Genomic DNA, 17,401 nt, shown 5'->3' on the forward strand with positions numbered 1-17,401 from the left:
CTGAACAATGTTTTCAATATGCTTCCTCACCACTGACATAATCGGAAATTGCTGAGTTGATCTTTTCAAACTTTTTCGAAAAAGGGCACAAGGTCTGAAATTCTGCAATCCTCCAGCATCACACCCAAAATCCAGAGAAGATTTTCATAAATATGCAATTTCCATTCTCATTAAGTTTGGATACATCTCGTCTGGTCCCAGTACCTTATCAATTTCATGTACCAACAACTTGTCCAATGCTTCCTTATCAATTATAAACCCACCAAGCTGACTGAATTACCTTCAATATTACCATGGGTGAGCAGCATCTGTTTCAAAGCTAAAGACAGATGCAAAGTATTAATTTAACACTTCAGGCTTGCTTCTTGCCTCCAACTGTAAATCCACTTTTGATCCCTACTTGGCCCAAATGCTCCTTTTGCCAACCTATTATCATTCATGCACTTACTGAAGATCACATAGATTTTTATTTGCAGACAGTTTCTTTTCCCTCCATAATACGGTTTTGTTTCTCGTACTTGTTTTCTCACATTCTCTCTGAACCTTCTGTATTTAGCTTTGTTCTCAATTGTACCTAACACCCATCATAGTTTTATTTCCACTTATCTCTCTCTGCAAGTGATTACTAGTTCAGTAATATTACCACGAAGGCCCTCCCATCCCCCTCTATTTACTCCATTCAGGGCAGTCAGATACCTTGTTCAATTCAACAATGCAGCAAAATGGCAATGGAAAAGATACCAATACTAATGCATGGAATCAGCATAAACTCTTTCAGTGCTCATTACATACTGTGCAACTTTCTCGAAGGCTTTCAAACTTGCTGTGAATTTCATCACGGTGTGCCTGAAAAAACAAAATACATGTATCACAAGATTCTGCCAAGTAACTTTACTACATAGTAAGAAGAGTGTATTCGTGGCTGAGTTGATGTTAAAAAGAAGACTTTATACAGAAATTCTTTGTAGATGTTCTCTTATGTGACAAACAAGCTGCACTGCAGTGATTAAATAACTAAACAGTAGAAGCTCGTGAGTAGCATTCACTTTATCAGAATGCATAAAGCAGAGTTTAAAAAAGATGACTGTGACAGGAGACAGTGCATGGATCTCAATTTAGATTTGGCCAAAACAGCATTTCAGTTAACATTTGCCTGAAATGCCAAAGATGCTTTCAGATATATACACAGGAAAAGCCATCTTTTGTTAATATGCACTTCATAATAATGTCGTGCCTACAGCATTCTTTAAAGAACTTGCTTAGAAGCTGATTGTTTCCTTGGTTACTTCATAGCAACAGAAAAATTACACTTTTCCTTCTAACTCACAGCTTCCAGAAACACAAACTGCTTCATCAGGGAGTGTCCCAAAATTAAGTGGGTGATTTTGATTGTCATGATGGTGATACTGACCCTCAGAGATTGGATCTCCTCCTCTGCCTCAGCAGTGGTCTCTTCCAACTCTGCCTTGGCCATTTGCAACTGGTTCTCCAGGGCAGTTTTTGTGCTTTGCAGACTCCTAATCTGAGCCTCCTTCTCCTGCAAAGCCAATTGCAATTCATTCCCCTGCTTCTTCAGTTCCAATTTCTGTTGCTCATGTTCCAAACTGGCCTGTGGAATGGTATAAAAATCAACTTTAATATAGCTATCAACAACATTTGCTGCAGTGCGTACTGATTTTACCACAGATTTATGCTGGGGCAAACCAGCTTAATTAGTGCAATTTTATCATTACCTGATTGAATCTTTGGCTCTTATTTAAGCATTGCAACAATTTAAAAATTCTTATCCTAGTTTTCAAATTCCTCTACGGTCTAAACCCTCCTGATTTCCAAATCCTCTAATTCCACAACTCATACTTATGCTCCTCTAATTCCGGCCTCTAAAGTAATCTCAATGTTAGCTGCTCCACCATTAGTAGATATGTCTCAGGTTGCTAAGGCATAAAGGTCCGAAAATCCCTCATTAAAATTCTCTGCCTTTATATCTCTTTCCTCTTTTAACACACTCTTAAAATGATCTCTTCAAGCATACTTTTTAAACATGTCGTCACCATACCAGGTAACATCATCAGTGAGCCTCTGGATGAAGCACTGGTGGTATGGCCCACTTTCTATTTATGTGTTTAGGTTTCCTTGAGTTGGTGATGTCATTTCCTGTGGTGATGTCATTTCCTGCTCTTTTTCTCATGGGATCCAAGTCAAGGTGTTTGTTGATAGAATTCCGGTTGGAATGCCATGCTTCCAGGAATTCTCATGTGTGTCTGTTTGGCTTGTCTTAATCTGTGGGTGTTCTCCCATTTGAAGTGGTGTCCTTCCTCATCTGTATGTAAAGATACTAATGAGTGAGGCATGTCTTTTTGTGGCTAGTTGATGTTCATGTATCCTGTTGGCTAGTTTTCTGCCTGTCTGTCCAATGTAGTGTTTGTTACAATTCTTGCAAGGTATTTTGTAAATGACATTAGTTTTGCTTGTTGTCCGTATAGGGTCTTTCAAGTTCATTAGCTACTGTTTTAGTGTGTTGGTGGGTTTATGGGCTACCATGATGCCAAGAGATCTGAGTAGTCAGGTAGCTTATTCCAAGATGTCTTTGTGTGGAGGAGAGTGACTAGGGTTTCTGGGCGTGTTTTGCCTGCTTGTTGCATTTGTTGCTGAGAAATTGGCGGACTGTGTTCATTGGGTACCTGTTCTCTTCGAATACACCGCATAGGTGATTTTCCTCTGCTCTGCATCATTCCTCTGTGCTGCAGTATGTAGTGGCTCATCGAAATAATGTTCTAATGCAACTTCATTTGTGGGTGTTGGAATGATTACTTCTGTTGCCAGCTGTTTATTTGAGTCTCTGCATTACTGCCAACAGCTCTGCTAACCAACCAACTCAAACTTTGGGTCCGCTACGTGGATGACACCTTTGTCATCACTAAATGAAACAAATTAGAGGAAACCTTCAAGACCATCAATAGTACTCTTACTGGCATAAACATCACTAAAGAGGAGGAAAACAACAACAAACTGCCATTTCTAGATGTCACAGTAGAGCAAACAGTCAATGGTGAACTTCAAACCAGCATCTATATGAAAACAATATGTAATGACCAAATACTGAAATATAGAAGCAATCATTCTAACACCCACAAATAAAGCTGCAACCTAAGGAAACCTATAACATAAATAGAAAGTGGGCTTCATCCGAAGGCTCACTGATGATGTTACCTAGTATGGTGACAAAACGTCTGGAAATGAACCATCCAGCTCAACGAGCAAACCTACATCCAGAACCTCAACCTGAGTCATAAATCTTCTCAAAACTTGTTAATACTTTTTAAAATTTGCCAAAATATCTCACGCGACTTGATTTCAAACTTTGCTTTACATTGTGTTGAAGGGGAGTCATACCAGACTCGAAATGTCATCTGTTTCTCTCTCCACAGAAGCTGCCAGATTGCTAAGTTTCTCAGAACTTGTTTTGCTTTAGATTTCTAGCATCCGTAGTTTTTTTTGTAAAGCATTTAAAGGTTTTCTAATTAGATTAAATGTCCTATACATGTAGCAAATTTTACAGCTTTAGAGAATTTTCCCATTTTTTGATGGCTTTACTTGTTCGTGATGAACTGCTTTCTTGAACCACTGCAGTCCATATGGTGAAGGCATTTGTACGGAGCTCTGTGGAAGGGAGTTTCAGATTTTGATCTAGCAAGAGTGAAAGTGAAACATTAAGTTCCAAGTCAGGTGGTTTCTTTCTTGGGGGAGTATTTTCTGGTGATATTCCCTTATTTCTCCTGCCCATGTCCTTCTGGATGCTATAGACCTCAAGTTTGAAAGGTGGCATCAAAGGAGACTTGGTGCATTAACACAATACATCTTGCATCCTAACTTTTGCACTCATTTTCTGCCAATGTGAGTTGATGGCATTGGCAGTGAACGTTAAAGTTAGTTGGTTGGTTGCTAATCAAGGGTGCTTTGTTCTGGATGGTGTCAAGCATCCTAAAGCTTCACTCACCCAGACAGAATGAAAAGGTTCTATCTCACTGAGATTGGTGGACAGACAGGTGAGTTACTTAATACAGTATTCTCAGTCTCCAAGTTATGATTATATTAGATTCCCGACAGTGTGGAAACAGGCCCTTCGGCCCAACCCACCCAGACCCATTTCCCTCTGGCTAATGCACCTATGGACAATTTAGCATGGCCAATTCACCTATCCTGCACATCTTTGGACTGTGAGAGGAAACCGGAGCACCCGGAGAAAACCCATGCAGACACGGGAAGAATGTGCAAACTCCACACAGACAATCGCCCGAGGCTGGAATTGAACCTCAGTCCCTGGCGCTGTGAGGCAGCAGTGCTAACCACTGAGTCACCGTACCGGACTAATTCAATTTATGCACAGTGCTAACTGCCAAGAGATGGATTGTGGGAGATTCAGTAACGGTAGTTCCATGGGGAGATGGTTAGATTATTTTTTGCAGACGGGCAATGTCTGGTACTAATGGAGGGCAGGCCACGGCCCAGTGTCATTACTGCTAAACTGTTAACCCAGAGACCCAAGTAATGTTATGAAGACCTGGGTTCAAATTTCGCCATGGCAGATGGTGGAATTTGAATGCGATTAAAAAAAATCTGGAATCAAGTGTCTAAGGATGGCCATGAATCCATTATTGATTGTTGGGAAAAACTCACTTGGTTCACTAACTTCCCTTAGGGAAGGTAACCGCCATCCTTACCTGGTATGGACTACATGGAGCTCCAGAGCAATGTGGTTGACTTTTTACTGTCCTTTGGGATGGGCAATAAATGCTGGCCTAGCCAGTAATGCCCTCATTGTGAGAATCAATAACAAAAACAAATGTAGTGAAAACGTTACATCACTTATCAGCTAATATACAAATTTCACATCTTTAAAACTGATCGGATGCAATGACAAGTTATTATTTCCTCGTTACCATTTGTATGTTCTCACCTCCCTGAGCTTGGTTTCGAGTTCTAATAGTTTGTTCTTGCTGCTTTGTTCATCCTGGTTGATTTTATCCATTTGTTCCTCCAGTTTCTGATTGTGAGCATCCAGCTTCCCTGCCTGAGCCTCCAAATAAAACTTCTGCTGTCTGAGCTCTGCAATCATCTCCTCCTGTGCCTTCCTGCCATGAAATTTAGACAGTCACAATTACAAATAGGCTCAAGTGTTGCATAGAGTAGCTACCCAGACAAACGGATCTTGATAAAGACAGCATCCTACACATGGCTTGCTTATGTACTTGTAGCATTTGAATAATTTGTTCTGTTCATTTATTCAACATACCTCAATTACTGTTTCTTACAATATAAATTATTAATTCAGCTAAAAGAAAAGACTTGTATTTATGAAGCATCTTCCATGATCATTGAACCTGCGGCAAACAAAGCATTTGTGAAGTGTAGTAAATATAGTGGTTTTAGAAACATTGCACCCAATTTGTTCAAGCAGACCCCATAAACAGCAATATGATAATGACTTATGACGTAAAAATATTGACTAGGAAGTGTAAAAAAACTCACCTGTTCTTCTTTGAAATAGCACCACAGGATCTTTTACTTCAATTTGAATGAGTAGATGATTGACAGGATTTTAGCAGGTGATTTTGGAGTTGGTGGGCGTGGGGTCTTGCCCACCGGTTGGACAGCAGGCAGGGCAAGACCCATCAGTTTCATGGGCTAAGATGTGATGCAATCAGATGCCCTTCAGGCATTTATGAGACCACCATCGAGCCTTCCACAATTGAAGATTCCCAGTGGTGGAAGTCCTCGCTACTGAGAGCTGCCAAACTGGCAACTCCTCATGCCAAAAGCCCAGCAAGAAAGATGACCACTTGTGGAACTGTACCCATCCAATGTTCAGGATTTTAGTGGAACTCCAATAATTTATGGGATTGCAGGGCAAGGTCAGAAGCAAAAGTTATAGAGTGCCTATGAGCAACCATACACTGGCTAATGCCAGATCTTTTGATTGGGCAGAGTAAATGATCTTGAGGAAAATCCTCTCACTCCCATGTATGCTTCTGGTCATCCTTCCCTGGGTGCAAGAAACCAGTGACTCCCATTTAAATTACTTTTAAACAACCAGTTTGGACATATCACCACACACTCCCAAGGCAGGCACAACTTAAACCCATACTTTCGAGCTCAGGTGAATTGTCTCATTAATGCACTTAATTGACATCTTGCCACTGGGAATCCTATCTCAGCTCCTTTCAATCTTTCCCATCAACCACTGAATATTAAAAAAAAGATAATTTTTAGATTTTAAAGGCATCTAGTATGAAGGTTGGAAAGCAGGAATATGAGACTGACTTCGAGGATTGGCCATGATCATACTGAATGGCAGGGAAGATTTGAAGGACCAAATGGCCTATTCTTGCTCCTAGTTTCTATTTCTACCCCCCACCATATTGCAAACCTGTAATGAATGTCCACATTAATGCGGAAGTAGAAGCTGGTGTTCCACAGGTTTAACATGATTGACAAAGTTTTGATCCAACTTCATGGAATTCATCTCTTTGTGAAAGTGTATTTTACAATTTTAGCTGTTTTTAATTGGACTGCCATTTACTAATGTAATCAATTTATCATTACAATGATTTGTCTAAGTTTTAATGGTTTTGTGGTAATCACATTGAATAATTCTGCATTTTTTTTTCAACTTACACGTAGGTCCACAAATCAGTTCTATCACTACTAAAAACTGGGATATATCAACTGATACCATAACAGACCCGATTGAGAACATGCTCTTCTCTGCAATTTAGACTGGTTTTAAATACAGGAGGAGGAAGATCAACATTTACCAGCCCTGCTCACCCACATATATACTTCTGTTGATTGCTTTATCCTCCTGTTTATATTTGTTTAGGTGTACCTAAATATTATTCTATTGCATATTTCACCCAAACTTCCACTCCAGGTCTAACCATGCACATGAATTAGAAGGCACCCTCTGTACAGATACTTTTTTTAAGGAGATGGCAACTGTAGCAAACAAACAGAGGAGTTAAATAAATTGTGTCTGACAATTAAACTATAGGCTGTCAATTTAATTAACCCTATAACCATGTATTTATTTTATAAACTTTGACAATCCAAGACAATCATGAGTAAAACCAATGTAGTGTACAAAATCCCATGCAAGGACTGCACAAAACACTACATAGGCCAGACAGGAAGACAGCTAACAATCCACATCCATGAACACCAACTAGCCACGAAACAACACGGCCAGCTATCCTTAGTAGCCACACACGCAGATGACAAGCAACATGAGTTCGACTGGGACAACACTACTATTATAGGGCAAGCCAAACAGAGAACAGCCAGGGAATTCCTAGAGGCATGGCACTCATCTACAGATTCTATCAACAAACACATCGACCTGGACCCAATATACCAGCCACTGCAGCGGACAGCTGGAACTGACAACCGGAAGCGGCTGAGACAAACCACTATAAATGCCGGAGGAAATATCACAGAAGTGCTTCACAGGAGGCTCCCAAGCACTGAGGATGTCACCTAGACAGGGGACAAAATGTTTGCAAAACAAATTCCCAGCTCAGCGAACAGAACCACAACAACGAGCACCTGAGCTACAAATCTTCTCCCAAACTTTGAATCCAAGACTCACATGCTTCTTTGAGTAAAGATGCTGCTGTTTGCTGCAAGCTTGTTTGCCTCTGAGAGTTCTGCTACTCTCTGCTCCAAAGATTTTATTTTCGAATCCATGGCATTGATAGTCTGAAAAAAGAAATGCACTCCAATCAGATTAGTAGAGGATCAGACAACAAATATCAAGAAGCAAGAGCAGGACGAAAGTCCAAATGAGAGAAAGCATTCTAATCTGAAATTTGTAGTTCATCTTGAGAATCGGTCACAATCTAAAATGGAATTATTAATAACAGCCAACTTTCATAGCAATTTCAGCTCACAAACAGATTTCTTGAGTTTCTCTTCAGTCGGAGCTAAACATTTTCATTTACTACATGTCTTGCTTTATTGTTAAGTTCTAACATACCGCTTTCTGATCATCTATCAGTTTGCACTTTTTACGAGAGTCCTCCTCATGCTTGAGGCGAGAATCTTCTAAGGACTCCTTATTAGCAATGCCCATCTTCAACTGAGCTTCCATAACCTATAAAAGAGTACAACACAAATAAAATGATTATGGGATGCTTTCCAAAAGTAATGACAAACAGCATTGTTCACGTGTCATGGGGGGGGAAATTTGGATTCATTTTGTACTAGTCAGAAAATGTTCTTCTCCTAACCCCCTTTGTAACAACTGTTAGTTTCTTCATTCAAACTTACAGAACAAACAGGCCTATCAGTGGCTATTTTCAACTAAGATACTTGCTCCACATTTAAGGTAAGTGGATGTATTGAGTGAAAGGAAAAGTACTGAAAATGGCTGGCATAAATTGCAGAAATATTGCTGTTGTCAAGGCATAGCTCCTGACTGGTTTGATAACCAGTTAAATCCAAACACCCAGATACCAGAACAAGATGTTTGCTACTCTTGTTCCAGAATCAAATTTCCAATATAAAATTTCTGTTCCTTACCTTCATTTTATCTTCATAGAGCTGCTCTTTCTGTCGGAGATTGGTTTCCATGCGTTGAGCTGTTGCCTGAGCCTCACACCAGCTCTCCTCTAACTCCTGTGTTAGAATAGAGAGCAGGATCATTGACTCTCACTGATGTTTCCTAGTCATGGTGATGAAACGTCTGAAAACAAACCTTCCAGCTCAGTGAGCTAACTTACATACTTATCATCAACCTGAGATACAAATCTTCTCAAAAATCACTAGGTGAATTATTTGTTTAGATGCTGGTATCATAACAGAATCATAGTCATAGAGGTCTACAGCATGGACGTCTACACTGGTCTAAAACAACCAGTCAACCACGCTAAACCCATTTGCCAGCACGTGGCCCACAGCCTTGTATGCTTTAGCATTACAAGTGTATATTCAAATACTTAAATCCACTTTCACAAGCAGCGAGTTCCAGATTCCCATCACTCAGTGAAAAAAAATTCCTTACATCTCCACTAAACCTCCAGCCCCTTTCCTTAAATTTATGCCCCAAGGATATTGATTGGTCAATGAGGAAAATGTTTCTTCCTGTATTCTGTCTATGACTCTCATAATTTTATACATCTCAATCATGTTTCCTTTCAGTTTCCTCTGCTTTCTGTTAAGGAAAACGACCACCATCTTCATAACTAAAACTCTCTAGTCCAGGCAACAGGATGAGGACGTCACTGGCTAGGCCAGCATTTATTGCCCATCCCTAATTGCCCAGAGGGCAGTTAAAAGTCAACCACATTGCTGTGGGTTTGGAGTCACATGTAGGCTAGACCAGGTGACAAAAGCAGTTTCCTGCCCCAAAGGACTCTAGAACCAATGAGTCTTTCTGACAGTGGATTCACAATCAGAATTCAAATTCCACCATTTGCAGTGGTGGGGTTTGAACCCAGGTCTCCAGAATGTTACCTGGGTTTCTGGATTAGCAGCGCAGTGATAATACAGCTAGGCCATCGTCTCACTGGGTACATCCTGGTAAATCTCCTCTGTTCCCTCTTCAGTGAAATCACATTCCTCTGATAAGGTAGATCCCAGAACTGTGCACAACACTCTAGCAGTGGCCTAACCAATATTTAATACTGCATTTTCCCTTGCTTTGTTTGTCACCTCCTTTTTATTGGATTGAATTCCGTTTGTCTCTGATCAGCTCATCACTTGGTTTATATCTTCCTCACTACTTACCACCTAACCAATTTTCACATCATCCACGAACTTGCAGATCAATGCTCCGATATTCAAGTCTAAATCACTTATATAAGCCTAGCAGACCACTCAGAACTCCTCTGTATCCATGCTAAGTTCTTTAATTCTATCAATCGTTCTCCCTGGTTTCTGTATCCACATCCACATTTGGCGGCACGGTGGCACAGTGGTTAGCACTGCTGCCTCACAGCACCAGGGACCTGGGTTCAATTCCCGCCTCAGGCGACTGACTGTGTGGAGTTTGCACATTCTCCCCGTGTCTGCGTGGGTTTCCTCCGGGTGCTCCGGTTTCCTCCCACAGTCCAAAGATGTGCGGGTCAGGTGAATTGGCCATGCTAAATTGCTTGTAGTGTTAGGTAAGGGGTAAATGTAGGGGTATGGGTGGGTTGCGCTTCGGCGGGTTGGTGTGGACTTGTTGGGCCGAAGGGCCTGTTTCCACACTGTAAGTAATCTAATCTAAAGTAATCTAATCGTCACTCTCAATAGTTAACACCAACAAAAAGCACTAATTCAGAACTCTATCTATATCTTCTGTCTTCATGCACAAATTATCACTGTGGCCTTTAGTGGGCCCTACTCTTTCTCTAGTCATCTCCTTACCCTTAATGTACTTGAAATGTGTATGAAACAAAAACTTAGTTACTACCTAAATTTGTGAAACAAGCATCAGACATCAAATTTTTTCACAGCTTAAGTATCTTGCTCCTCATGTAATGCCAAAGGCCGATGCACTAAAGACTTCAATATCCCCAGATAACTCGTTTATTAAAACACGATATTACATCTTCAAGCAGCACACCATCACAGCATAAATCACCTTTATTTCACCAAAACTGTTGGCATCAAAATGCTGGACAGTGAACCAAGTCATGTGAAAAACTACAGCAAAATTAGTTAAAATCTTGCTGTCAAACTCAAGTAGTGTCCTGAGTTCCTTTATTGCTTGTTGATTCAGTAACCAGTCTTATTACCTTTTCTAATGTTCTGCTTGATCACTGCTTGATAGACTATTTGAGAAGTTAACACTAGAAACCAAGATTCACAGTGTGTTTAGAACATTGTGTTTCTTTATAACAATACATCTCTCTTCTTCCTCCACCCCCACCAAACCCCAGCCCAAAGTCACCTTTCCTACTTTTGCAAAGGCAAGGCTCGCACATCCAGATAACTTATCTTCTTTGATCCTAGCGCCCCAGTATCTTAATAATTTTCCAATAATTCTATTCCTGCATAACAATGTGACAAAAGATGACTTTACAACAATCATTATGATGTCTAATACAGCACATTAAGTTGTACAAGTCTGCAGAATCAAAAACAACCAGCCTATAGCTACTACAGCAGACAGTGTCAGGCATCACTCCAGCACAATTTAAGGAAAACCAGTAACAGTTTGGAGAACTGATTCAGTTTTCTTGCTGGTTTACCTTGAGCATTACTATGGGAAGCTACAGGTAGAATGAAAATAGTAATGAAACAACACCAGATTTGCTGGTGGACAACTTGGACAACAGTGAGCTAATATCCTCAAAATGGTTGCTTGCCCACTCAGCTAGGTGAGGAGAGTGGCCCTGTAAAAGTACCCAACCATGAAGGAGATGAAGGGTCAGGATTGTGTGAGAGAATTATAACAATTTATTTTCATTAGCTTCCTAATAGATAGGTTTGCCCTTACACTGTTAATATGATTCCCTGATATCATTTCCTGGACATCATTTTCAGCTTTTTACACGTACCAGGATTTTCTGAGCCATTTGTTGGGTTTGCTGAGATTTTGTCTGCAAATCTTCCTTTAGCTTGTTTTCTCTCCGCTCCACCATCTCAAGACGCTTCACTTGGTTCTCCAGGGACTTGCGGCGCTCCTACAATTATGAACACATGAAAGATTACTGCTGGATCTACAATTATGATTCACACTCAACCCCCCCCAAATGATTGCAAAACTAAACCACTTGTCAGCCATTTTATTTTTTTTAAAGAAAACTCTGCCTTAAATGCATAAAAGGCAACAAACAGGACACTGCAATATTCAAGTCCTATTTCATACCAAATTGCCCATACATTTGATATATGGGCATTCTGTTAAGTTATTTAATGGTAATGTTAACAAAACGTCTATAATTCAAAAAGATAATCACTTATTAAATGAATAATCATGCCTGTGCTTACTGCATGTAAACCATGCCTGGGTCTCCAAAGGGCAGCAAACCTTGCAAGATTGATCAAAACTTTCTTGTATGTCTAACAGCACATTAGACAAATTAATCGAATGGTTACTTGTCTGAAACATAAGACTATAAGACAAAGGAGTGGAAGTAAGGCCATTCGGCCCATCGAGTCCACTCCGCCATTCAATCATGGCTGATGGGCATTTTAACTTCATATGGCTTGAATTTATGCAGTGCCTTTCACAGCCTCAGGATATTCCAGCACACTTCACAGCTAATGAAGCACTTTTAAAATGCATTCATCATTGTCACAAAAGAATGATACTTATTTTCCAGTGCTGTACAACATACAACCCTCTCACAAAACTTAAGGAGGGAATTCTGGAGCATAATTTCTAGATAGCAGAAGGCACAAGTGCCTGTGGATATCAAGGATCAGGAAAATGCACAAGGGCCCATTGACTGAGAGATGAAGAGCTATGTGGTGGTAATACTGCTGGAGGAACTTATAGAGATAGGAAGGAAAAAGACCTATAGAAGGTTTGAAAAAGAATGTAACAGACTTAGATTCCTCAAAATTCACTTGGAAGCTGACATGTGTCCATGGGAAAGCATGTAAACAACAAGGTGGAGCTCAAGAGCTGGTGCTGAGGGCAGGAACAGCTCTCCCACCACACCACACCTAACCAAGTTAAAAGCCTTGTGTACAGACTTGTAGCTTGGGTGCCATTGTGGGTGTGTTCTTTGAGCTGGTAAGTTGACTTGCAGATGTTTTGTCCTTGTCTTGGTGACATCTTCAGTGCTTTGGAGCCTCCTGTGAAGCTTTCCAGGAGGGTACAAAGTACTAAAGATGTCACCGAGACAGCAGGCGAAACATCTGCAAATCATGTTCCCAGCTCAGCAAACATACCCACAACTATGACAAGTTAAAAGCACTGAGAAAGGGGCAAAAACATTAACTGAAATGCTTTGGCTGCAAACAATTAGGTAATAAAGTTTCCAAAGGCATAGCTGGATAAATGAGGAGAGGAAATAGAGGTGTGGTTGTTGTTTCAAAGTGTGTTTGAAGATGGTAAAGAGATTTTGTTCAAAATGATCAGTCACAGAAGATAGGATTTACGACTTTGCTTAGAGCAATTTCAATGCTGTGGTAGAAACCTGCTTGTTAGAGTTATGGAAAAGACATATTGATCTCAGAAGTGACAATAATCAAGATCTAAGAGGAAAGGGTTTGGGGTTAGGTCTTCAATTTGTAAAGGCAGGTTAGGGCAAAGACAGGGTTATAATGTAACTTTGAAATGGAATGGGGGAGAATAGTACCCAAGACAAAGAAACTATTTACAATAAGGCAACGTACTGCCAGTGCAAGAAATCCAAAACAAAAACTTAGAATCTGAAGAATTCATATTGAACTCGAAACATTCTCTTTCTTTCTCTCTCCACTGATAGTGCCGGACCCGTTGGGGTTCTCCAGCATTCTCTATTTTTAAAACAGTTACACTGTCAGCTGGGATGAGGGCCAGGACAGCAGTTGGGTGGTCTGCAGTTCAGTTGGAATGGGATTAAATGAATAATAAGTGGGTTTTGTGGTCATTATGAGATTAGACAAAGTATGAGAAAATAAGGGCGGGGAAAACTAAGAAAGATGTGGATTTTCGAGTAGGGCTGGTGAAGGTATAGCCAACAGTTAAACTTAGAGGGCCTGGGACAGTTTGGAGAAACAGCAAAGGCAACTGAACTGATAGCCAGAAATTTGTAAAGATTGTGGATGAAATACGAGAAGTATGGGTGTGGTGCAATTAGGTTCTTAAAATGAAAATGCCTTTTTTTAGAGCAAATAGCTGAAAGAAATGCAAAGTCAGGAAAGAGCTCTGGAATGGCAGCACTTTGTTTTTGGGTGAGCACTTGTTACTTGTCAACAGAACCACCATATCATAAAGATACCTTGTACTGATTTTCACCTATTTTCACATCTATTTAGGCTCTATTACATTGACAACCTGCATTCAGCATTTAATTCTCTAATGTACCTCAGACTCCACCAGTTTCTTCCTGATACTTTCACTGGAGTTCTCACGACCCTGTAGTTTCTCAAGGTCTCTTTCTGCACGTTCTTTAGCTTGACGCACATTCTGTAAAAGATCTGTAGCTTCAGAGCTTGCTTTCACTGCCTGAAAAAGAGTCAAAGAGCAAAAATGATAGAAGAAAGAGTCCATTTTGGAATAATTTTTTTGTATTTAAACAAGGTGGCTTCTTGATAAAAATGGATTTTAGTTTCCAGTGCATCACCATATCTGACTCCTTGTCTCTAACCCTGACAGAACATAAACTTTTACAGAAACTTCAACTAAATTAGAAAGACTTAACTAAATTTGTATTTGAATTTGCTTTTGGTATCCATGTGTATTGATTACTTCAGTATATTATCAATTAAAATCTCAGGTCTGATTGATATCCTCCAGAGGTTACAGTTAATGCCATTTAGTGATTAATAACATCAATTATTAACAAATAATTGCTTGGTAGTACAGAACCTAAACGTTACTAAAATGAGACAAATCAAAGCCTTTCATTTTGCACTCATCAGGACTAGGATATAAGAAACAGGCTTGAAGAACAGGATACCATCTTAAGCTACTTTAGTGAGTTTTGAGAAGATTTGTAGCTCAGATTGAGGTTCTGGATATAGGTTGGCTCACTGAGCTGGAAGGTTCATTTTCAGACATTTCACCATCATACTAAGTAAGATCATCAGTGAGCTTCCGGTGAAGTGCTGGTGTGATGTCCCGCTTTCTACTTATGTGTTTTATACCAGCACAAGACTGGAGGTTCACTGATGATCTTACCTAGTATGGTGAAGAAACATCCGAAAATGAATCTTCCAGCTCAGCAAGCAAATTACATCCAGTAAGTTGCTTTGTTGGACTATTGTTGGAATGGAGATGCAGCAGCAACAGTTAATTGTCAGTCTTAGCTCTCAGACCAGACAGATAGACCGATTCTGCAGAGTGTTGGCATAGAAATTCAGCAAAGACTGGCATTCTCCATGATCCCTTTTTATAACCGATAAATGGAAGTGTGCAATGTACATAAGAAGTCCTTTACTTAGATAAAATAAGGTTCTGTGTGTTCATAGATGTAGCTTCCAGCACATGCAAATGTACCATATTGTGCACCTGATTTGATAACCTTAAATTGAAATTTGGTGTAATTCTTAGCATAATATGGATTGCAAACATGGGATATTGGAGCACATCAGCATGCTGTAAATCACCATTGGGATGTGTTGTTTGATACACAGTCAGCCAGTCATTGGCATGCATGACCTACATACCTGACATCACACCTGCAAGCAAATTTATATTGTATTATTCATTTGAGTGACAGATAATTACATGTGGTTTGACAGCAGCAATGACTGGCAATTCTTATCAAACAATACATCCCAAAGTCTTTCTACCTTCCAATTCAAACCAGGAACCAACAGGATACAATGTAGCATTGCAGATTCCAGAGTTGGACATATCATAAATATATTTATCAGAAACTAAGCCACTGTTCGACACATTTTGATTTCCCATGTTATTTGGTAACAATATTTAGTGCAGTAAAGCTGCCTAGTCACAAGGATGATTTTTAACAAGCTCAAACCACAAAACATCACAAAATTGTCAATGCTTTTATATTATATGATGCAAGAAGACAAGATGTCCCTTTAGCCAACTTAAGCTCACACTTCTGAACAACAAGTCCGTAATACAGCAACACACTATTTCCTAATGAATCTAGTGTTGGGACCTCAATGATCTCTTCCATCTGCTGGCCACCGTCTGTATAAAGACTTCCAGATATCTGTAAAATTTGTCTTTCACAGCTTTTAGCAAGTCCCATTTGTTTATTATCACATAGTTTTATTTCAACGTAGCAAGCAGGAAACAAAACTAACAACCAGGCCTTTTCATCATAACCCTTTAACTATGAAAAGCTCTTTTCCACATTATCCCAGGTACTTGAAAATTACTACTGAAGAAAATTGCATTTCTAAATATTTTGGAACAATTTAAATCTTTTAAATGAAAATTATTACCATTAATCTCAATTATACTCCCATCTTCTTAGTAATAATCACCATTAAATTGGATTACCTTGGCAAGTTTTTCCTGCAATTCCTGTATTTTCTTCTGCTGTTCTGCATTCATCTGAAAGACACGTAATTGGCCTTGAATAGTGTGGACATATTTGTTTTTCCAGTATTTTCAGACATCTCCAAGCTTAAATTTACACAAATTACTACCTGTTATTTAATGGGTAAGCATCAACATTTTTTGTTAAGAATTATGGAACAAATGAGTAGTAATTGAGTTGAGGTAAATCAAAACCATCAAGATGGTTCCCTTGTAGTTCACATTAGTAATGCTAATGCTTACATAAGCGAATTGCAGTTTAGGGGACATTCAAGTTTGTTTTTAGTTTTCTCAAAGTATTTGTCAGTTTTTGGTAGTCACAGTGTTTTACAACCCAAGCACTGAATGCACTTTAAGTTGCAGACTACTCCATATTCAGACAACACTTACTCCAGTTCTCAACAACATATCAAAAATAGCACACGCTAAGTTTTAAGCTATTAGATATGTTTTACATAACCTTTGATGGTATGGTTAAAATTTGCAGTAACTTCAACGTAACACAGATCGGACTGCTTTCTGTAATACTAATGTAGAAATTTTTGTAATTTTTTGATTTTATTTAGCAAATACATTACTTTGCTCTTACTTCCAGTTCTGTACCATTCAGTTCTACCTCCCACGTACAGCTTATATACAATCATACATACATGTACATCTTTATGTTACATATCATTCCCTACTTTCAGCCTCAACCCCTACTGAGGCTCAATTCTAGAACAGATTCATTTAAAGGTCATCATCACACCAATCCAAATCTAATCCCTATTGGGAAAGCCTCTAATTTAAAACAAAGTAAAAACAAGTTTTTTTAATTATGTTAAAAGTAAGTTCTTTAAATAACTGTCATTTATTCATATTGTGGAGGTAAAGCCAAATAATGCTTCTAAATGATAGTTGAGTTAGTGAAGAACGGTCAATAACATGCAAAATACAAACCTTTTCCAATTTGGCATACACCTCCCCGACTTCAGCTTTTCCCTGGTCTCTAGTCTGTGAATGGATGACAATTTTTATGTCAGTGAATTGAATCAAAATAGTATATGGACTCTGTCCCTTCACAAACAACCATACTGCACAGAATCCATTCTTAACATTTGACTAGAATTGTTCCATAAAAGATAAATAACAGGCAAATATACAAAAGAAAATTTACAATGCAAGACTTTCAAAACAAAATAAGTAGCCAAAAATAGAAACAAAACACAATAGGTGACATGGTACAGTAGCTGACTAACCTCAAAA

At 39.3% G+C, this 17,401-nt stretch overlaps 1 protein-coding gene across 9 annotated transcripts in view; it reads right to left on the minus strand.

Moving 5' to 3' along the window:
• The window catches only part of cita (citron rho-interacting serine/threonine kinase a), a 217,920-nt gene that overhangs the window by 79,312 nt on the left and 121,207 nt on the right, over positions 1 to 17,401 (minus strand). For all 9 annotated transcript variants that reach the window (XM_060843752.1, XM_060843750.1, XM_060843753.1 and 6 more), the window contains exons 15-24: positions 17,096 to 17,149; positions 16,118 to 16,171; positions 14,003 to 14,143; positions 11,541 to 11,666; positions 8,578 to 8,673; positions 8,033 to 8,149; positions 7,646 to 7,755; positions 4,958 to 5,132; positions 1,412 to 1,609; positions 793 to 846 (exon numbers count right to left, since the gene is read on the minus strand). In XM_060843752.1, the coding sequence (XP_060699735.1) occupies positions 793 to 846; positions 1,412 to 1,609; positions 4,958 to 5,132; positions 7,646 to 7,755; positions 8,033 to 8,149; positions 8,578 to 8,673; positions 11,541 to 11,666; positions 14,003 to 14,143; positions 16,118 to 16,171; positions 17,096 to 17,149 (1,125 nt within the window). The remainder of the gene's footprint in view (positions 1 to 792; positions 847 to 1,411; positions 1,610 to 4,957; positions 5,133 to 7,645; positions 7,756 to 8,032; positions 8,150 to 8,577; positions 8,674 to 11,540; positions 11,667 to 14,002; positions 14,144 to 16,117; positions 16,172 to 17,095; positions 17,150 to 17,401) is intronic.

Source organism: Hemiscyllium ocellatum, chromosome 24, assembly GCF_020745735.1.
Source record: "Hemiscyllium ocellatum isolate sHemOce1 chromosome 24, sHemOce1.pat.X.cur, whole genome shotgun sequence".
In the NCBI taxonomy this organism is placed as follows: Eukaryota; Metazoa; Chordata; class Chondrichthyes; order Orectolobiformes; family Hemiscylliidae; genus Hemiscyllium; species Hemiscyllium ocellatum.